Consider the following 22,821-nt stretch of genomic DNA (forward strand, 5'->3'; position numbering starts at 1 on the left):
GTGATTGGCTTAATTGGAGATAACAGTCACATGGGCTGGTTTTGAACCATGATCCTTGGATCTCAGCCTGTTGAGTAGCTAGGATTTTAGGTGTGAGCCACTAGTGCCTTTTTTTTTTTTTAATGATATACTACAACTAGAGGAAAAGTTTGTTTTATTCTTTCCCCAGGATAGCTAGGATAATCACTGTTAATTTTTCCCCCATTAATGTCGAGGTCAGTAAGACTTGAAACTGTTGGTTGATAGTCCTGGAGCTTGAACTCAGAACTTGTTCCTAAGCTTTGTACTCAAAGCTAGTACTCTACCACTTGACCACAGCTCCACCTCTGGCTTTTTGGTGGTTAATTGGAGACAAGAGTCTCACAGACTTTTCCTGCCTGGCTGGCTTTGATCTTTGAACCTTATGGTACGTAAGAGTCTCCTGTTTATGTAAGATTGCAGGTATGAGTCAAGGTTCTTTCATGTACTGTTATGTTGGTACATGGGGAAAGTATAGTAGATTTTCAGTAAAGAAGTTGACTAGATGCCCATTTGTTTGTAAATACCCCTAAAATTGTAGCAGTTAAGGTGTGAATGAGAAGAAATGTGTGGTTTTTTTTTTCACTACCTGCTGTAAATTACATGGGTTTACAGGTAGACTGTACCTGAGTGATAAGTGCAGTGGGAGCTAGGCATGTCAATTAAAAATTATTGTAAAGGTGATTATAGAGGGGTACAGTTAAATAAGTCATGGAATGAGGATATTTCTTTTTGAACAGTTCCACCTGCCAACTTTGCTTTATGACTAGTGATCTTTTTCTAATCTTCATTCTCCTGAGCGCTCAACTGATGCTTGTGACATTCATTCCAAAGTTTTACCAGTAGTTGGCTAGTTTGCTGATTTTGAGTTAATACATGGTAGAAAGGTAATGTCATACTTTGTAAAGGAGTGTGTCTTGTCCTTAACATTTCCAGTGACATCAAAGCCTAAAAACTTTTAGTAGTTCTATTTTGTGTTTGTGTATGTATATGTACATATGTATTGTGTATGTGTATATACATATACATGTACATACATGAATGTGTGCATGCAGGTCTTGAACTCAAGGCCTGGGTACTGTCCCTGAGCTGCTTTGGCTCAAGGCTCAAACTCTACCACATGAGCCACAGATCCACTTCTGCCTTTTTAGTTATTTCATTGGAGATAGACTCTCACAGACTTTCCTGTCCAGGCTGGCTTCAAAACTGTGATCATCAGATTTCAGTGTCCTGAGTAGCTTGTGTTTCAGACATGAGCCACTGGTGCCTGGCTGTAAATACAATCTTTATAGAGGGTGATTTTGGGATTGATGCATGTATTTGAGTTGAAAGTGCATGAAACAGTTTTTAATATTCTTTGTCTTGGATTTGTTATCCTCATCAGGGGAAAATAGTATTCTCGCAATATTGGGGGGTAAGTGGTAATATTTTCATTTATAAGTGATGAAACCAAATAAATATATACTATTTGAAATTTGATATGTTAATTTTGCCCCTCTTTCTGAGAGGCAAGCTTTATCAAGTGTTTCCATTAAAAAATTTTACATACAAAAGGCCTGGGCGCTGTCCCTGAGCTGCTTTGGCGCAAGGCTCACACTCTGCCTTGTGAGCCACAGATCCACTTCTGCCTTTTAGGTTGTTTACCAAAAAACAATTGTTTTATGATGGTTGTATTTTAAGTATGTTGTTAGTGGTAACTTCCAGGGTAACTTTTGAGCTGGTAGTGTTTTTGTTTCTTACTTGGTTTTTAGAATGGAGACTGCTGTAGAGACTGATTTATCTTTTCAATGCTTTTATGTACTATTTCTGCAAGGAGTGGTCTGAATGTGAATAATATATGGACTTCTCTTTGCTCAATGAGTATAGTATGTTGGTTTGAGATATTTCCAATTTATAAGGCTATTGCAGAGACAAGTTGTGTTTCTGTTCTGTGAAGGTTTTGATTCTTCTCTAGTCTTTGCTTCAGTTCATATAGCAGCCTTATACTTTGTCATCAACTTTCTTTTAAGTGTCTGATCATTGATTTTTGTCATCCTACTTTAGAATTTGGTTAAAATTTGTGCTGTAGCCTGGATTATCTGAGGCTGCAGATTGGATTAAATGGACAGTGCTTGCTTAGTAAGCTTGAAGCCCTAAATTCAAACCCTAGTACTGTGCTACTGACATAGTTTTAGCTAGATAGATGGACATGGCTGGAGGCTTCTGTGTGTACAGCTTGGTTAAAGAAAAATCCAAGCCCGGTGCCGGTAACTCAAGCCTGTTATTCTAGCTACTCAGGAGACTGAGATAGTAGCATTGCCTTTCAAAGCCTGTCCAGGCAGGAAAGTCCGCAAGACTCTGCCTCCAATTAACCACCAGAAAACTGGAAGTGGAGCTGTAGCTGAAAGTGGTAGAGCACTAACCTTTAGCAGAAAAGCTCAGGGACATTGCCCAGGCCTTGGGTTCAAGCCATGACTGACCAAAAAAAAAAAAAAGTTTGTTAAAATTATTTTTAATGCGTCATAGTTCTAAAAAATTAAGTAGGTGAATATCATATGCATGAAAAATTTCTGTCTTTAATATCTATTCATATTTCTGCTTTGGTAAAGATGAGTTTGTTGAGGTAATTTTAAGTATTAAATATTACTGAAATTCTACTTGAGGTAATTCTTAGTTTTAAATTTTTTTCTTCTTTTTTTTTTTTTTCTTTGGTTGGTTGTGGGGCTTGAACTCTGGGCTTGGGCGCTGTCCCTGCGGCTCTTCAGCTCAAGGTGAGCGCCCTACCACTTCAGCCACAGCGCCACTTCCAGTTTTCTAGTGGCGTATTGGAGGTAAGAGTCTAATGGACTTTACTGACCAGGCTGGCTTTGAACCGCGATCCTCAGATCTCAGCTTCCTCAGTAGCTAGGATTACAGGCATGAGCCACCGGCACCCGGCTAAAATTTTTCTTATAAGGAAAAAGAAAAATAACTTTCTTGAATGTGGCATCAAGCTTCTACAATTTGCCTTTAATGCTTGCTCTTTAGATATTTTTTTCTTGTCAAAATACAAAAATACACCTTGTTTTTAGGGAATGCATAGTATTCCACTGTTTGGTTTTTGTTTTTGTTTTCCCACTGTTTTGAATGTTTAGTCAGTTTAGCTGTTCTTGTTGGTCCTTTAGGCCGTTTAGTTTCCAACGAGTTGCAAACTGCTTAAGGGAGCATGTTTACTTTGGCATGGAACAAGAATGGGATTTGGGGTTCAAGATTATGTACATTATTATCTCTTAACTGCTGTGGCCTGCCAGTCTTCCACCAGAAAACAAAAACCTTTTCTCAATCTATGCCAATAACCGTAGTGTAGTGAGTTACCACTATACCTTTGTCAATATTGCTTTTAAGTTTGAAAATTTGGTATCTAGTCTAAATGTGTCCATGGATAATTTAGTTACCATGGTCTTGAACAGTTTCTTTAGTAATACTTAACAGTAAGTATTACACATATTTTCCCCTGCTTTATTTCGTTAGCTCAATTGATTTTTTTATTTAAGAATTAAAAAAATTAAAACTACCACTGAGCTATGCTCTATACCATCTTAAAAATAGTTTTGAATAAATACCAAAATTTATTTGAATGTGATTTATGGTTTCTAAGCTTAATAAAACTTGACAGTAAATCAAAGATAATTTTGAAATTTTTATTCAGTTTTTAACATAATTGTATATTATTATTGCTCACTTTGTAGCAATGGTTCTCTAACAGGGGTGACCAAGTCTAGAAACATACTTGGCTTTAACAATTGGAGGAGATGCTGCTGTTGCTTCTAAATTAACAACTTCGATTACATAAAACTTCCCCCAAGCAAAACATTATCTGGTCCACTATGTTTCTAGGGTGCCAAGGTTGGGAGATACTGCTTATAATAAATGAATATAAGCTTAAAAAAGGATCTGAGCAGTTGTATCCTCTCACTTGTGAAATAGTGACCGTACTAATGTCTTTGAAGGCCTTTAACATGCACTTAAATTAGAAAGTTGATGGAGATAACCAGTTTAATTTCTTACTTTTTCTAGAGTCAATGTGTAACCCCTTCCTTTTATAGGGGTGATGTCCAGTACTAGGGCAGCTAGTTCCTTTATGTATGTGTGTGTCTGTGTCTGTGTCTGTGTGTCTGTCCGTCTGTCCTCATGTAGCATATATATTTGAATGCATGTGTTAACAACACTTTCTTATACATTGGATGAATAGTAAATTGACACCAGGTACATAGATGTAGACCAAGGTGATTCTGGAAAGATGAAGTTTCTACTTGATATAATTTGTTTTTATTCTTCTACAAGCACAGCCATCAGTCTGTAAATTTCTTAATCTGTCGCCTCTAGATGCTATTTGTAACTTTCCAAATTAAATTCAGTTCACTATATATGCAGTTTTCTGTTCTTCCCAATTGTTAAATACGAAATTTCTTCCTCCTACGTGACTTCAGCTTGCCTTTTATTAAGACTGTTCAGGTAGTTCTGTACAAATAGTCCATGAGTATCTTGGTAGGGATATGTTCTGAGAAATGTGATCTGCATATATCACAGAGGACACTTAACCAAATCTAGGTGGTACAAGTAACACTTGATGTGACCTCTTGATGCAGACCAGTGCCTGACATGTGAGGCTGCTGCCAAACACAAAAACTTTATGTTTTACAGTAAACATCGTTTTATAATTAGATTTACTTTTAATGATAAACACCTCATAGTTGTTAGCATAATCAAGTATTCACTGTATGTTTTAGACTTTTGTAAGACTGAAGGTACAGTGTCTGTGTATACCAACATTACCACAGATGTGGAGATAGTAATGTATTATCATTTTGCTGTCTATGACAACCCTAAGGGATAGATATTTTTCAGTTCCTTTGTAATATATATCCTATATGTGGTTTGTTGCTAACTAAAACATAGTTTTACATAACAAACTGGAAAATTTTACTAGATTACTGTCAAGTTTCTGTCATGCATTGAATGCATAATGGTTTGCTTCCTAGTCTGTTTTTTACTTGTTCTGTAAGCTTTGAGGGGCTGAGCTTGACTTGATTTTTTTGTTTGTTTGTTTGTTTGTTCTGGTACTGGGGTTGAATTCAGGGCCTTACACTCTTGCTCAGCTTTCTTTCTTACCCACAGCTGGGCTCTACCACTTGAGCCTGGCCTCCACTTGTGGCTTTTTGGTGGTTAATTGGAAATAGAATCTGATTTATTTGCCTCTGTTGACTTCGAACCTCAATCCTCAATCTCTTCATCCAGAGTACGTAGGATTAGAGGTGTGAACTACTTGTGCCTGCATGCATGTGAGTGTTGGTGTGTCATTTGAATGTAGGGCCTCTTGCATGGTTGGCTGGTCCTTGCTTTTGCTTAAGCAGGCCCTCCATTACTTGAGCCACGCCTCTAGTCCTCTTTTTTCTCTTTAATTTTGAGATAGGGTCTTGCTTCCTGACAGCATGCACCTGAGCCCTGATCTCCCAAATATTTTAGGCTTAGTGGGATGATAGGCACATGCCACTAACTCCAGGCTTCTCTCTGCAGATGGAGTCTCAGATTTCTTTGCCTGGGCTGCCATTGAACTGAAATCCTTCCTAATTCAGCCTCCCAAGTACCTAGAATTACATCTAAATCTGAACGCTCTGTGTGTTGTGTTATAAATGAATGTCTTCAGAGATCAGTTTGCTTTCTCTTTCAATTTCCATATGACTCCAGTGTGTCTATTAGCTCTGATCTCCTCCCCAGTTTTAAAGGAAAATAATTTTCCCGTTCTATGTTCTCTTTTTACCAAAAAAAAAAACACCCATGTTCTAGTATATTAATGAGTATTATAAACATTTTTTCCCCTGACAATTTAGGCTTATTGGGGCAAATTTGTTTTTTCAGTCATATTTTATGTTAAATACACGGTCTCTTTAAAATAGAAAATTGCTATGTAGCTTGAGTTAGTATAACAGTATTGTGGTTTAGGTATCTTAACTATGACAGTTTTCCCACAGTTCTTGAGGCTGAAAGTCTGAAATAAAGCAGTCAGCATAGTCTGGTTGTAGTGAAGTTTTCTTTTGGCTTAAGTATCCTCACCTTAGTACAGAGTGTGGGAGTTTTTTTATTGGTGATGGGATTAGTGCTAATCCCATCAGGAAGGCCCCATGCACGTGACCTCATCTAACCATAATTGCCTGCAGAAAGTCCCATACCCCATATACCATCACAGCGGTGTGGTGTTCAGGGCTGCAAGATACTAATTTAGTTTATAATACAGCACAGATGGAATAGCTGAATCTTTTATGTTTACCTTTTAAATTAGGTATAGATTGTTTTATTGGAGATATTTCCTTGGAAACTCCTTTTGACCTAGGAAATAAACATTTTAACTTTTATATACTTAGGAAATAAACATTTTAATTTTTATATAACTTTAAAAGGATAGGAGAAGGGGCTCAGATTTACTCAGTACATACTTTGTGACAATGCAGATACTTTAACTAACATACATTAAAAATCACTGGTGTGATGAGCCAGTGGCTCATGCCTGTAATCCTGTTTATTGGGGGCTGAGATCTGAGGGTTGTAGTACAAAGCCAGCCAGGGCGAAAAAGTCTGTGTGAGACTCCGAGACTTCAATAAACTACTCAGAAAAGGCCAGAAGTGGTGCTGTGGCTCAAGTGGCAGTGTTAGCCTTGAGCAAAGAAGCACAAGGGGCAGCACCTCGGCCCTGAGTTCAAGCCCCTGGACTAGCTAAATACATACATTAATAAGATTACTGGTGTGGATTTTCTAAAAGGGAATTTCCTTTCTATGCGCTCTATTCACTGTGTTGTAGTTGTATAATTTTTTCAGATTGCTTAATTCTTTCATATCTAAAGCCAACAAATACTTACTGAGCATGCACTTAGTTCTGAATTTTGTGTTAGGTTCTGGGGTAGAGTAGTGAGCAAACAAAACAATCTCTGGTAGCATTATTTTCATAGTAAAGTATTAGATTTTATTTAATATTTGCTCACTGCCTTTATTAGTATTACACTCACATATCTGAACATTTTTAATATTAGCCCCAGGAAATCTTTGATAAATGTACATCACTTTTTTTTCCTTTATTCATTTGAGATACTACATAGTATGGGCTGGTCTTACTTTCCTCAATCTTTTTTCCTCCAAACTGGTATTGGGGCTTGAGCTCAGGGCATCATGGTACCCTCCCCCCCCCCCCCCCCATTCAAGGCTGGCATTCAGTTATTTGAAACACACCTCCCGTTCCTCCTCCTTCAGTTCCTCCACCTGCAGTCTCTTGAGTAGCTGAGATTATAGGTGTGTACTATTGGGTCATACTTAAAGAACCTCTTTTAGAGAAATCATAATTGATTCTTAAATGAGTCTTAAGACTAGACTAAGGTTCAAAAGGAGGTCAGCAAATAACCATTACTTTTTAGTGTCAGGTATTAGAGAGCTTGGCTAGATTAGATGGGAATAAAATTGAAATTACTTTATATTTTCGCTTGTAATTTTTAAATGTAATTTTATTGTTGTTAAGGTGTTGAGTACATAAATCATAAATCAGGTGATAAGTACGTTTCTCTTTAGGCCAATGTCACCCCTTACTTTGCTTTCCCCCCCCTTCCCCCGTCCTCCCCCATCCCTGCCCAGAAGTTACATAGGCTCATTTTTTCCAGTGTGTACAGAATAGTATATCTTCATTTGTTCATTCTTCTTCCTTCCTGTATCCCACATTGCTCCCTAAAAAGAAAAAAAAAAAAGAAAGCAAAAACACCAACATCACCACCACTACTCCCATTATTACTACTAACAAAATACCCATGTTTGCATTTCTATAAATAGTATTTTATATGTTCCAAGAAGTTATACCTTTGGGTAAAGAAAGAGTATCCTTTAGGCTGTGTGTAACTGCCTAGAGTCCTATAGTCTATTATGGCTAGTTAGATTTAGCTTCCAAATATGAGAGAAAACGTGCCATTTTCTCAGAGCTTGGCTTACCACACTTAAAATGATTTGTTCAAGATCCCTCTATTTCCGGGCTGGGAAGTTGGCTCAGTGGTAGAGTGCTTGCCTTGCATGCCTGAGGCCCTGGGTTCGATTCCCCAGCACCACATAAGCAAAAAAAAAAAATCCGGAAGTGGCGCTGTGGCTCAAGTGGTAGAGCGCTAGCCTTGAGCTGAAGAGCTGAGGGACAGCGCTTGGGCCCACAGTTCAGGCCTCACGATTGGACCCCACCCCCCCAAAAAAAAAGATCCATCTATTTCCATGCAAATGACATAATCTTACTCTAATGACTGTAATTCCATTCTGTATAGGTACCAGATTTTTGGATCTGCTTATCTATTGTAGGGCATTTTGGCTGTCTCCATAGCTTGGCGTTTGTGAATGTAGTTAGTACAGCAACGAACATGAATATACACATGTCTTTATTGTATTCTGACTTGTAATGTTCTGGTAGATGTCCAAGAGTGTTATGGCTGGGTCATAGGGAAATAATATGTTTTGTTGGTCATGGGGCTTGAACTCAGGGCCTGGGCACTGCCCCTGAGCTTTTTCACTGAAGACTAGTACTCTACTACTTTGAGCCACAGAGCCACTTCGGTTTTCTGGTGGTTAATTGCAGAGTCTCATGAACTTTGCTGCTTGGTTTGGCTTCAAACTATGATCTCCAGATCTCAGCCTCCCAAGTAGTTAGGATTATAGGCTTGAGCCACCAGCACCAGGCTAACTTTTTTTTTCTTAAGATAATAAAGTCTTAACATTTGATTCTGACCTAGATTTAATACAGTATTAGTAGCTATTTCAATATTTAAGAGAAACATGTATTAAGATATATTGATTCCGTAGCTGTATTTGCAACCAAGTGCCTGTGGCTCATGCCTGTAATCTTGTCTACTCTGGTGGCTGAGATCTGAGTCTCAAGGAATGTTCCATGAGACTCTTACCTCTAATGAATGACAAAAAAGCCAAAACTGATATTGTGGCTCCAGTGGTAGAATGCTAGCCTTAGTTTAGGCCCCAAGATTAGCACAGACACAAAATAGGCACACAGATACCACACACACACACACACACGCACGCACGCACGCACGCACGCACGCACGCACGCACGCACACGCACTCGCGCGTGCGCACACACACATTAAAAAAAAAGGGCACTTGCTCCTTTTGTTTTTGAGACAGAGCCTTGCTATGTAGCTCATGCTGGCCTTGAACTTAACTACAATCCTGCCTGCTGGGATTGTAGGTGTATACCAATACGTAGCAATGCTGGCTCTAAAAGACTTCTGAGTATTATTAAGTGGGAGTAGGCTGGTTTAATTAACAGTAAGTTTCAAGCAAGATTTTTTTTTTTTTCTGTTGGTCATGGGGCCTGAATTCTGGGCCTGGGCATTGTCCCTCAGCTCTTCAGCTCAAGGCTAGCGTTCTACCACTTGATCTACAGCACCACTTCCGGCTTTTTCTGCTTATGTGGTGCTGAGGAATCTAACCCAGAGGCTCATGCATACAAGGCAAGCACCCTACCACTGAACCACCTTCCCAGCCCTAATAAAAAATTTTATGAGACATTGTGGCATATTTTTATATATCGTTAGTAAAGTCCAATTTCCCCTTATCCAAAATAGGATTTGCCTCAGATTTGGATTTTTTTGGATTTTTAGAATGTTTGCATTTAGAGTATTTGCTCACTAGATGAGCTTTTGTTTCCCTCCCAGAAAAAAAATGTAAAATCTAGACTTTTTTGGGGGCTAGGGGCTCATGAAGCTTGAACTCCAGGCCTGGGTGCTGTCCCTGAGCTTTTTTGCTCAGATCTAACACACTTCTGCTTTAAACCACAGCTCTACTGACTAAATGGTGGTTAATTGGGGATAAGAGTCTCACATACTTTCCTGTCAGGGTTGGCTTGGAACTATGATTCTCAGATCTCAGTCTTCTGAGTAACTAGGATTACAGGTTTGAGGCATTAACAGCTTGAGCCATTGGCATCTGGCTAAAATTTACTGAGACTTTTTGAGCATCAATTCTTCAAAATACTTAGGTGCAAAATTGGTATTTTTCTACTAGGGATACTCAGCCTTTATTTTCTAATATTCACATCACACTTGTGGATAAATTTGATATTCTTGGTTTTGACTGTTTGGAGACATTGCTATTTTAAAATTTATACTTAAGCAACATAGGACTATAAATTATGAAATCACATGAATAAAATGAGTTTTTTCCTTGAGTGCCCCTCTCCCTTGTTAAGGATTAAACCAAGACTTTGTGCTGCCAGACAAGTGCTGTTTCACTGACTTACACATTCCCAGCCTGTTTTACTTAGAAATATTACTGAATTCTGGTATACTGAAATATTTAAAAGTGGCAGGATATTTGAAAATTTTTAATTACAGAAGTAGGATACATGCAAGCAATTTGGTGATTGCAATTCAAAATAGCATGCTAATCTTGACAATACTTAATACTATGTGCATTTAAATAAAAATGGAAGTTGCTTTAAAAGTCATCAGGGAATTTATTTTTCTTAGAACTGGATGTCATGATGCATAAGGAGAATGAATTTTGATGTTAAAATACCTTAGGTTGATTGAAATCCTTGGTTTTGCCACTTAACTAGCTGTGCAATTATGGACAAATTTGAAACATTTGAAACAAACTTGAGACCTATTTCTAAATTGTCTTAATAGTAATGTACTACCTAACTCCAAATTACTGTGAGAATCGAGTTAACTCAGTATGTTCAAAGTGCTTAGGACACTTCCTAACATTTGTGGTATGTGTTTGCTATTATGCATTGCAGTACAAACACTCCTTTTAGTCACTAAAATAGTGACACACATATTACTTGTGCCAAATCTACTCTGAAAGTTGTCATTTTTTCTACCTGCACCTCCCCTCTTTGTGTTGTGAACATTGCTCAGGCAACTAGGTTTTGGGATATTTATTTACTCTTTTACTGAATCCAGCACTCCATGCATCATTCTTGGTACTTGATAGGTATATGGGACAAGGAGAATGCTATTTTAAATGAGCTGATTAATGCGGCAACCTTACTCAGAAGATAATGTTTGAACTAGATGTGGGAAATAAGGTATTTATTAGTCATGTGGCATAGGAAGAGCATCTCAGGCAGAGGAATCTGTCAGTGGAAAGTTCCTTTAATAGTGTGCCCAATCTGAAGAGGAGACTACTGTGCTTAGAGTAGTTTGACCAAATGGGGGAGGAGGTTAGGAATTGGGGGACACTTGAATAGGGCATTGTAGACTATTACACTGTAAAAAGGCATCCCTGGACCAACTAGACAAATATAACTCCATCTTTGTATCCCTCCCACCCCAACCATAGAAATGAGTTTCCAATATTTTAAATTTAAAATACACTAGGTCTGTTCAAGGGTATGTTTTGACTTTTGTTCCTAAGTAATGGTCATGGTGCCCTTACTCAAGGCCATGTTTTACTTCTGTTAATTCCCACTTGCCTTCTACCGAAACAGCAATAACAACAAAACACCAAAAACCCCCCACAAAAAAACAAAAAACCACTAGTGACTTTCCACTCTTAAACAAAATAAAAATAAAAGTTTTTAGTATATAAGGAGCCTTAAAAACCAACTCAAGACTGCACTTCGGTGTCCCAAAGGCCTGCTAATAAAGACTTTCTGTTAACTGTACTTTTGTGTCTATGTGTCTCTCCTGGTGGGTCACCTCATAACAACAAGGACTTTATATGCTTGAATGAAATCCAGGGTCGTTGTAGTTTTGAATAGAGATGTGATATCAGTGATATCAGACCTTCATTAATTTAATTAAAAATTTTTTGTGGTACTGGTTCTGGGGCTTACACTCAGGGCCGGGGTGCTGTTGAAGTTTTGCTAGTGCTCTACCACTTGAGTCACACAGCTCTACTTCTGGAATTTTGGTGGTTAATCAGAGATAAGAGTCTTACAGACTTTCCTGCCTGGGCTGGCTTTGAACTGCAGTCAGATCTCACCTCTTGAGTTGCTTCTATTACAGGCATGAGCCACCAGTGCCTGGCTAGACCTGAAATACTGGAAGGATTGTTCTATGAATGGCTCTGCTGAGAATGTTTCAGGTTAAAGGGGGGTGTGGGGGGTGCTGGGAAGGTGGCTCAGTGGTAGAATGTTTGCTTTGCATGCCTGAGACCCTGAGTTTGATTCTTCAGCACCACATAAGCAGAAAAAGTCAGAAGTGGCTGTGGCTCAAATGGTAGAGTGCTAGCCTTGAGCTGAAGAGCTGAGGGACAGTGCCCGGGTCCAGGGTCCGGGCTCTACAACCAATCCTTCCCATCCCCGCCCCCCCTCCCTGCCAAAACAAAACAAAACAAAACTAGACATGAGTTGCTCATTCTTCCTTTTTCTTTTTTGGTGCTAGGGGTTAAACCCAGGTAATGGTATATGACCAAGACCTATGTTGCTAGCCCTATATAAGGGTTAGTTGAATTCAGATTATGAGTTGTTAGTGGATTAAGTAGCAGAAAGTAGTAAAGAAGAATCTTTACACTTTATATTTATTTGAAGGTACAACTGATTTCCTGATAGGGTATAGAAGGGAAGAGAAAGGAGTCAGTGACGCAGGAGCTTACCTAAATGGAATTTTATCACAGGGAAAAGGCTGAGGATTCAGTTTGGGACATGCTGAGTGTCAGCTAGGTGGAGACATGAAGTAGGGAGCTGGATGTATACAGTCTAGGGATCAGAAGAACTAAGTGACGTGCAGATTGTGTTAAAAGAAATACCCAGATTGAGTGAGATCATAGGCATCTATATAAAGTGAGCTACTGACTGCTGTAGCATTAAATGGTGTGAAAAATTAGAGAAGGAAAATGAAGACCAGTGTGGGAAGAAAGAAAAACCAGGAAAGTAAGAATGATCTGCCATGTTTAATGCTCTTGATGGTGAGAACTGACCTTTGGGTATAGCAAGCAGTATGGAGGTCATTAGTTACCTAGACAGAGAAGATTAGATTTACTGATGAGGATGAAAGCTTGATTGTAGTGGATGTGAGCCTCCTAAGGAATTTTATTTCAGAGGACAGCAAATAAATTGAATGTGAGAATTAGGTAGAGTAGAGGAGATGGGAAGAAAAAGATAATTTTAAGAGGGGGACAATATCTCCATTTATATGGTAAAAAGCTGGTGTAGATGTAATTTATAGGAAGAGTAGAATTGCTCTAGATGTCCTTGGGCAGGTGAAAGTAGACAATCTGGTATGTAAATTTTGAGAGCTTAGTTTATCTGTGATAACTGGCATGAATCTATAGTATATGTGTGTGCATACTAATGAGTAGGTAACTGGAAATCCCTCGTATTTTATTTATTGTACCAATCTGGTGGTTTGAATTAAGAACCTGGGTGCTGTCCCAGAGCTTTTTGCTCAAGGTTAACACTCTACTACTTGGGCTACAGCTCCACTTCTGACTTTTTGGTGGTTATTTGGAAATAAAAGAGTTTTATAGACTTTGCTGCCTGAGCTGGCTTTGAACTGCAGTCCTCAGAGCTCAGCCTCCTGAGTAGCTAGGATTACACCTGTCTTGTATTTTATAATTGAAATGGGCAGCAAGGTCTTTTGAGTGTGAGGGACAACTCAGTGAAGAATTGAGAGAAAATATGAAATATTTAATGTAGACAAGTATAGGAGTGATTCCATAGAGACATTAATAGTGTACTAGAGATTAGCCTTCATATTTGGGAATTTTAATAACCTTGTTTTATTACCACCTGGGTTTGGGTACATGTTTGGTAGGGGTTGCATTAACCAGTGAGGCTGATATTGGAAGTACTCTGAACCCTAACAGGGACTTGCGAATCAGCTGTATGCTATGGAGTGATTGTAGTGATTAATTATTGTTACTCAAACTTTATAATGAAGTAGGAGAATTCTAAAGGGGTTAGGAAGAACAAGTATAATATCTGTAAAATGTCTTTGATCATGAACTAAAAAGTACAACTGGCTGAAGTTTGGCAAAGTAAGTGATACATATGTTTTTTTTTCTTTTTTTCTAATTCTGTATTTTTCTTCTTTCTTTTTTTTTGGGTGGGGTGGGGTGGGGGTTGGTTGTAGGGCCTGAACTCTGGTCCTGGGCGCTGTCCCTCAGCTCTTCAGCTTAAGGCTAGCGCTCCACCACTTGAGCTGCAGTGCCACTTCTGGCCTTTTCTGCTTATGTGGTGCTAAGGAATCAAACCCAGGGCCTCATGGATGCAAGGCAAGCACTCTACCATTGAGCCACCTTCCCAGCCCTATTTCTGTATTTTTCATCAAAGTATTTCCTATATTTTCTGAAAGGGAATAGTTTAAGAATGAGTGGAGAATTAATATTGGGGAAGCATTTTCTTCTTTCTCTAATGAAAGAGAATTATTTAAAATGCCTATAGGCCAGAAACTGCCTTAAGTTGACTGTTGTATGACAGTACATCATACTTTCTTAATTTATCTTACTAAGGTCTAACTGAAGTCTTTCTTACTGTACTAGTTATTCTTACTGATGCCGTCTCACAATGCTGGCCTCATCTTATAAGCTTTCTGCATGTCTCTACTATATTCCCTGAATGTTCTCCTTTTGAGTATCTTGAGGAAACTAAAACATTGAGTGCTTACCAGGTGTAAGTCACTTCGCTCCATACTGTTTATATTAATTTTAATCCTCATAGCATTAGAAGTACAGACATGTACCATTTAACAACTAAGATTCAGTCTGTAAGATATGTCCTTAGTTGGGTTTGTCATCATTCAAACATAGTACACTACCTATTTAAACCTACATGGTATAAGTCAGTCACTTGACGTAGCCTCTTGATGCAATCAAGATATACAGGAAATGTAATCATGAGGTTGCTGCTGCTTTACAGTAAACTTTTAAATGAGTGGATGTACTCTGCAGAATTATGACTAGGAAGTAGAGTAGGCACATAAACTAGCAACAACAGTTTATCATCATGTTAGGTATGTTCTGTAGATTATTATGTATGTAATATTTTCATAAAACTGTTACTGCAATCGGTTTGTTTAAAACTAGCATCATTATAGCCAAATGACTAGTGTGCTGCACTATGTGGCTGTACTGACTGGAGTGATAGGAAATTGCAGTCTCCTGTTATTTGCATTTCCTTTTTGCCACAGTTGTTGAATATTTCTGTTTTAGCTATTTGTACTTTTAAGAATTGAGTTCATTTGCGCATTTATTAACTAGGTTGTTGATACTTTAGGGGGGAGTTTAGTATTTTGGGGGCTTCTTATATATTCAGTTGTAATTCTTGTCAGATACGTAACTAGCAAAGATTTTTCTCCAATTCTGTAGGCTATCTCTTTTCTTGACTGCTGTGCAGAGGCTTACGCTCTTTATTTGCTGAGCTGTTAAATGTTCTATTTAGGAAGTTATTGCCTGTGTCTACATGTTCTAGGGCCTGTACTAGTTTCAAATTTAGTGAATTGTTGAGTTAATTTCATCAAGGTATGTATTGGCACTAATTTATTTTTTACATTTTTATTTTTATTATGAAAGCGATATACAGCAGGGTTATAGTAGGAACCAATTTATTTTTGAGAAGTTGAGTGTAGAGAATTTATGAGCATTTAGGATAATTTTATTTTCATATGAAATTCCAACTGAGGTTTTGTTTTTATAGCTTACATTCTAACAGTGAGTATACATTCTTAAGAAATTATTATTATTGGGCTGGGAAGGTGGCTCAGTGGTAGAGCGCTTGCCTTGCATGCTCGAGGCCCTGGGTTCGATTCCTCAGCACCACATAAACAAAAAGAAAAAAGCCGGAAGTGGCGCTGTGGCTCAAGTGGTAGAGTGCTAGCCATGAGCTGAAGAGCTGAGGGACAGCACCCAGACCCAGAGTTCAGGCCCCATGACCGGACCTCCCCCCCCCCAAAAAAAAAAAAAGAAATTACTTTTATTAATTTTTGATGCCAGTCCTAGGGCTTGAACTCAGGATGTGAATGCTCTCCTTGAGCTTTTGTGCTCAAGACTAGTGCTTTGCTACTTGAGTCACAGTTCCACTTCCGAGTGGTTAATTGGAGCTAAGAGTCTCATGGGACTTTACTTCTTGGACTGGCTTTGAACTACAGTCCTCAGATTTCAACCTTGTGAGTAAGAATTATAGGCTTGAGCCACTGGCACCTGGCAAGATAATTACCTTTGTTGACAAATTATGAAGTGATTTTTTTTCCCCATGGCTTGTTTTAGTTTCTGAATTATATAATTTTCAGAGAAGTATTTTGCCCTTTTTTTTTTTAGTTGAGTTTCAATAATTTTAAAGGCTTTTTAAACAGTATCATATAGTATCACATGAGCTGTGTCCTTTTGAATTTAAGGTGAATAATAAAACATTTCCTAGGCTATTAGGCTATTTTTTGCTTAGAAGTTTAATTATCGTTGACCACAAATATTGTCAGCTGTTTCTCATGAATGACAGGTTTACTTCATTTATTTATGAGATAAAATCATAATCTCCTGGTTGGAATAAGCATTATTTGCATGGTAGTCCCTTCAAGTAAAAAGGGTAGTGTATGAAAAATAGGGATTGTACAACTCATTGCAGTATTCAAGTGTTGTTCCTGAGCCCTCCATACTATGCTATGTACCAGGAATCTTTTGATTATATTTATCTTGGGTTGCATAGAATTCTATAAACAGTTGTTTTCAAAAATACTGTATTCAGTAAACTTAGTAGTTTTAATTTTATACAACATATTAAGGAAGAGTAGGCTTCTTCCTCCTCTGAGGATCATTTGATACTACAGCTTTAATTTGTGCTAAATTGCTGTCTGTTTTATCCACCACTGCTTTTGTATTATCAGTGCATTCCAGTCCAGTAAAAAGGCCCAACTCTTATTATAAAAGCAAAAGTTTTGATTGTTTGGCTGTAATGTGCTGTCCTAGTTTATATGGTTGCTAAACGGGATAGAAGAGCTACAGCAAATTAGCACTTGCCTTATTTTGTGCAATTATATCTTGGTAGTAAGAGACTAACCTGCCACTAATGATAGCACTGTCTGCTTGAGGGATGGGTCAGTATTCCTGTGTGCTTGAAATTTAGGTGTTAACCAAGGTATCATCACAAAAATATCCTCTTACATGGTTGGTGAAATGTAGAAAGATTCCGTGAATGAAACATTAGAAAAGTACATAAATAAGGAAATTGTTTTTGCTGTGCATACTGATTGGATATAACAGTATATACACCTCATAAATGACAAAAGAGCATGAAAATACTCACTGCAAGAAAATGTTTTTTTTAGTTTCTTGTTACCTAATCCAAGTAACCATTATAGTTTTTGACTTTGAGAGATTAAGCTTATAGATTTTTTTCTGACCTGTAATACCTTCCTGATTAGATTTGTTACGAGAGGTAAATTCAAAATTACTTATTTTTATACACAAAGGACCTACCAGCTATAGTCTTTGAGTGAGTTCATTTTAAAAGTCAGAGGATTTATTTTTGGGTCTTTAGTCCTATTCCATTGGTCCTCAGGTCTGTTCTTGTGCCAGTACCAAGCTGTTTTGATTACTATGAAGTTTGGAGTTGATATTCCTCCACTGTTCTTTCTGCTAAGGCTTGTTTTGCTATTCGGGGTCTTTTATTGTTCCATATTAATTTTTGGATTGCTTCATGTACAAGATGATGCTAAGCAAAATGAACCCCAAGATAGGGACACAAAAGAGGTTTCATTTTTGTTGCTGTTCTTTTAATGTGCCTATAATGTACTATGTGATTTTTTGTTTGTTTGTTTCTTTCTTTTGTATGTTCTTCCCCCATAGTATAACCCCTGTTTTCACTGTATTTGATTCTGGTGACTTACATCTTGTATATACATTTTTCTAATTTGGGGAGGGGAAGGGAAATAACAAAATGCTGAAATAAGAGTGTAGGTTGACCCATTTTAACAATGAGATGTACAAGACACTAGGTTGAAGACAAACTTTACAACTTTGGTGGGGGGGCGGTAGGGAGGAGTCGGAGAGGTCGGGAGGGAAGGGATGGTAGGGGAAAAAAGCGGAGGGGTAACAATGCTCAATAGGAAATGTACTCATTACCTTACTCATGTAACTGTAACCCCTCTGTATAGAACCTTTACAATAAAAAATATATATTAAAAAAAGTCAGGAGTTGGGTAGTTTTATGGAATTATTTGAAGCTTATGAGCATAAAGGTTATAGGTGATATATTCTCTGGAGCCAAGACATTAATACTTAGTTATTGATTAATTTTGTTAATATTGACATCATTTATATTTCATAATTCTGCTTTTTGTTCAAGAATTTATAAAGCTACTTAATGTTATTTTCAATTTTTGGTTTGTAGGATCCAGTGGTCCCAATTTAAAGGCTACTTTATTTTCAAACTGGAGAAAGTGATGGATGATTTCAGAACTTCAGCTCCTGAACCAAGGGGTCCTCCAAATCCTAATGTTGAATATATTCCCTTTGATGAAATGAAGGAAAGAATACTGAAAATTGTCACTGGATTTAATGGGTATGTACTTTAATATTTTAAAGATTTAATTTTTCACATCATAGATTTTTCTTTAAGTTTTGATTTATCTTATTTGATAATTTTAAGGGCTTTACAATTAATTAGTGGCATATATGATTTTCAGCTTACAAATATATTTACAGCCTTCTCAAGAAAAGCTTGAATTTTATGAGTACATGGTACTTAAATGAATGTGATAATGGAAGCTATTCATATAAATTTGATAATTTGTTTTTCCTATATAATTTATATTTGGTTAAAAAATCACGTGTCATAAGAGAACTCATATTTCTTGTAAAATGAAGACCAGTTTAATGAAAGTATTCCAGTTGCTTCATTTAGGAAATTTTGAGTCTCTTCCCTTCCAACACATAACAATTTTTAGTCCTCTGTAAAACATTAAAAATACCAGAAAGACATTTGTAATAAACTAAAAGGTGATCTTTTAGTTTAAGAAACGTTGCTGTGCTTCAATTGTGTCATTTTAATCTCTGGTTTAGGATTTAATATATTTAAGTTCTTTATTGAAAGAAAGCAATGTTTATAAAATTGAATTGTTCACTATTTAGTATTAACAATGAATTATGTTTACGCTAATAATAAATTCATATTTATATGTAGATTTTATTAGAAGATTACATTTAGTTATTGCTGATGTAAATGGTCTGGTTATCCAGATGTTTATTCACTTGGGACTTGAAACAAGTATGTAATCTAATTCTGCTTTTGAAGTTTAGGAAGTTTGCTCATATTATTTGGCTGTGCTTCCGCTTTGAGTCTGTTACCAAAATACTTTCTGGGAGAGGATACTTTAACAATACCAACTCACTGGCTGTAGTTTTCCTCTGGGTCCCTGGAATAGGAAGGTGACTGTAGGACCTTGTCTAGAAATCATTTAACCATATGTGTGTTTCCTTACCAGTTGTGATTGGATCTTTCCTCCTTCCTTTTAAAAAAATGGTGATGTACAGAGGGGTTACCAGTTCATAAGTCAGTGTTACCCTTTCTTCACTCCCCAGTTTTTCCCTTCCGCCCACAAGTTAGGTCGTTCATTTCAATACAGTGTCTGTTGAGTACCAGTGCTGCATTTGTTTACCCTTTGGCCCCCCCCATTTCTGTGCTCTCCTTACCTTCACCTCCTCCCAAAAACCCAGATCAACGAAAAGAAAACAGAAAAAAAAACGCTCAAAAAGAAAAACAGAAAATACCATCACCAACAACAATAGGAAAAAAACCAAAACAAACCTCGTGTTTCCATTTCTTGGAATTCATTAAGAAAAATATCTTATGTTAGAGACCTTTTGTTTTTCCCCTAAGAATATCCTACTTTAGTCTCAATGTGTGTGAATGTCTGTAGAGTCCTGTATAATGTATCATGTCCCATTGTATTTTAGATCTACCTTTCCCATATGAGAGAAAATATGTATGTTTGGCCTTTTGTCTCTCTGAACTTGGCTTACCTCACTTAACATGATTTGTTTTAGGTCCATCTGATTCCTAGCATATAATATTAATGTTATTCTTTCTAATGACTGTAAAATTCCATTGTGTATAATTACCACATTTAAAAAAAAGCATTCATTTGTTGTAGGGTATCTGGGCAATTTCCATAATTTAGCTATTGTGAATAGTGCAGCAATGAACATGTATATGCAAGTGTCTTTATATAGTATCCTGGCATACATGTGGGTAGATGTCTGAGTGGTATACCCAAGTGGATATGGAGGTATGGCTAGGGAAGCTATATGTTTACACTGCTGTCCACAGTGTTTGTAGTGGTTTACATTCCCACCAACAGTTCCATCCTCCCTTTTAAACAAGCACCTATCTAGAAACCACATTATGTATTAGAAGTGTGTTGTGTAAGCTTGAGGATTGATTAGAATGTCCTTAAATCAGTATATTTGGAGTATATGACATTTGTAAATGCTACAAACACCTATCTTTCTAAAATAGGTAATGAGTAATTAAATGTTATGAATCATCTTTTATTTTCAATGAATTATCACTAATGAAAAAGGAGGAGTTAAGGTAAAACAAGTCAAATTATACCACTTCTTTGAATTAGTAAGTTAATTTTCTTGTCAATTTGTAACAGGAAATATTTTAATTCTTTCAGATGAAGTTAGACTAGATATAGATTTGATTATTAAGTAAATCTAAATATTTATAATTCCTTAATCTGTAAAACAGGTATTTATGTACTTCAGAAAATGATTTGAACAGTCATTAAATGCCAAAGCATACTTAAACATAATTGCTTTAAAAAGTTTTTCGTCTTAAATGAGTATTTTGAATTTAAATATTTTCTTTCCAGTTTTGAGAATGGCTGTTCATGACTAATTTTTAATCAAGCAGAATCCCAGTGTTTCTCCTCTCCCTCCTTTTTATTTTTAGAGAGAGAGAATACATGAGAGAGCACCTTACTATGTAGCCTGATTGGCCTGGTTCCTGCTTCTGAGTTCTGGGTGTATACAGGTGTCCTCAACCATGCCTGGCTAGAATCTAAGTCTTAATTGGTGGTACATTAGGAATTTTTATTTTAAAACTGAAGATGTGGCTCTAGTGAGTGAAATTGAAGCTCCGAGTTGAAGCCCAAGTATCAGCACCAAAAGCAAAAATACCCCAATAATCATTTTATATATGCTTTGTCTTTGTTACACTGATATTTTGAAAGACCTTTAATTCAATTTTATTTTTAACATTAAGTATAGTTTTTTTTTTTCTTCAAGTAGTTTGAGGGTGTCATTTCTAGTGTTACACCTCTCCACTCATTTTTAGTAGATTGTTTCTAGCAAAAGTGACAGAGGCTGGGAAGGTGGCTCGGTGTTAAGAGTGCTGGCCTTGCGTGCATGAGGCCCTGGGTTTGATTCCTTAGCACCACATAAGCAGAAAAAGAAGGGGTGCTGTGGCACAAGTGGTAGAACGCTAGCCTTGAGCTGAAGAACAGAGGGACAGTGCCCAGGCCCAGAGTTCAGGCCCTACGACCGACCCAAAAAAAAAAAAAAAAAAAGTGATGAAGCATGTTGGCACTTTTGGAAAGATCCCCAACTGTCATAAAATTAGATAAAGGAAGGGATGTTAGTAGAGTCTTGTTACATACTAGTTGTAGTTTCTTTCCACTAGAGCTTTGACATCTCTCCAATTGGTAGATTTAAAGTTATGTCTTTTGCCAGGAATGATGGTGCCTACCTGGAAAATGGGACAGACTAGTGTAGGAAAGAAAGGAGGGAAGTTAGGAAGGTTAGAGGATGTTCTCATTTCACTTCTCCAGAACTGAAGATAATGTTTTAGGTGAGAAACACCAACAGTAAAAATTAAATAGAGCAATCAGTTGAAGTAATAGTTCTTGTCATTTTAGGACCTCTGCTTGGGATTATAAAGAATATATGGTCTTTCATAAAACAAGAACATTATCAAAACTTCTTTCTAATGTACAGCATCATGAATATGTCATTTATACATTGCTAGTAGCAGTTTACACTAATCCCTTTAGTACATGTACATAAAGGGATTTTGAAGGATAGATATATTTGCTAGTAGTTAAAAAAATTTTATGTTCTCTAGTTACTCAAAATGGATAAATAAGGAATGTAAAAGCAAGTAATCCCTCATAAACCTGTTCTTGTCAGTGCTGTTCTCATCTAAGATCTTTCTAAAATAATAGGTAATGAGTTTGGCTCTGCTTTTTCTTCATTCCTTTTTTCATAGTATAATTAAGTGAATTTTAAGAATCATTCCTTACTGTTTTCCTACCTTGATAGAAATTATATGGTTAAATGTGGTAATCTAGTAAATTTTTAAAAGTTGAAAAGTAGTAACTGGAAGAAAACTAGTCTTTTTCATAGTATTTTATTTGATGGGAAAAAATAATTTAGATAATTGTAGCACTGGAAGAGGTGATTTAAGATCCTTGTCTTCATACATGAATTAGTTTTGGAGAATGATACAGACATTTGCAGCATTGAAGTTCTTTGCCGTTGTTATTGAAAGGCTAATTAGTATGTATGTATTTTTTTGTACCTGTCCTGAGGCTTGAACTATCAAGGACCCAGGGCACTCTCCCTAACCTTTTTCATTGTAGGCTAGCTCTCTATGAGCCACACTTACCCTACCAGCCTTTTAGTGGTTAATTGGAATAAGAATTTCACAGACCTTCCTGCCTGGCCTGGCTGTGAATTGTGATCAAATCTAAGCTTCGTAAATAGTTAGGATTGCAGGCATGAGCCATTGTTGCCTGGCCTTTTTAACTAATTCTTTTTATACTTCTCCACAATGCAATTTTTAGAAAATTACAGTTTCTGATATTTGATTGG

General features: G+C 37.1%; 1 protein-coding gene across 2 annotated transcripts in view; it reads left to right on the forward strand.

Moving 5' to 3' along the window:
- Positions 1 to 22,821, forward strand: part of Ppp4r2 (protein phosphatase 4 regulatory subunit 2) — a 48,776-nt gene that overhangs the window by 12,040 nt on the left and 13,915 nt on the right. For both annotated transcript variants that reach the window (XM_070018971.1, XM_070018972.1), the window contains exon 3: positions 18,335 to 18,505. In XM_070018971.1, the coding sequence (XP_069875072.1) occupies positions 18,335 to 18,505 (171 nt within the window). The remainder of the gene's footprint in view (positions 1 to 18,334; positions 18,506 to 22,821) is intronic.

The sequence above is a fragment of the Dipodomys merriami genome, unplaced genomic scaffold (genome assembly GCF_024711535.1).
Source record: "Dipodomys merriami isolate MVZ:Mamm:240054 unplaced genomic scaffold, mDipMer1.0.p SCAF_13, whole genome shotgun sequence".
In the NCBI taxonomy this organism is placed as follows: domain Eukaryota; kingdom Metazoa; phylum Chordata; class Mammalia; order Rodentia; family Heteromyidae; genus Dipodomys; species Dipodomys merriami.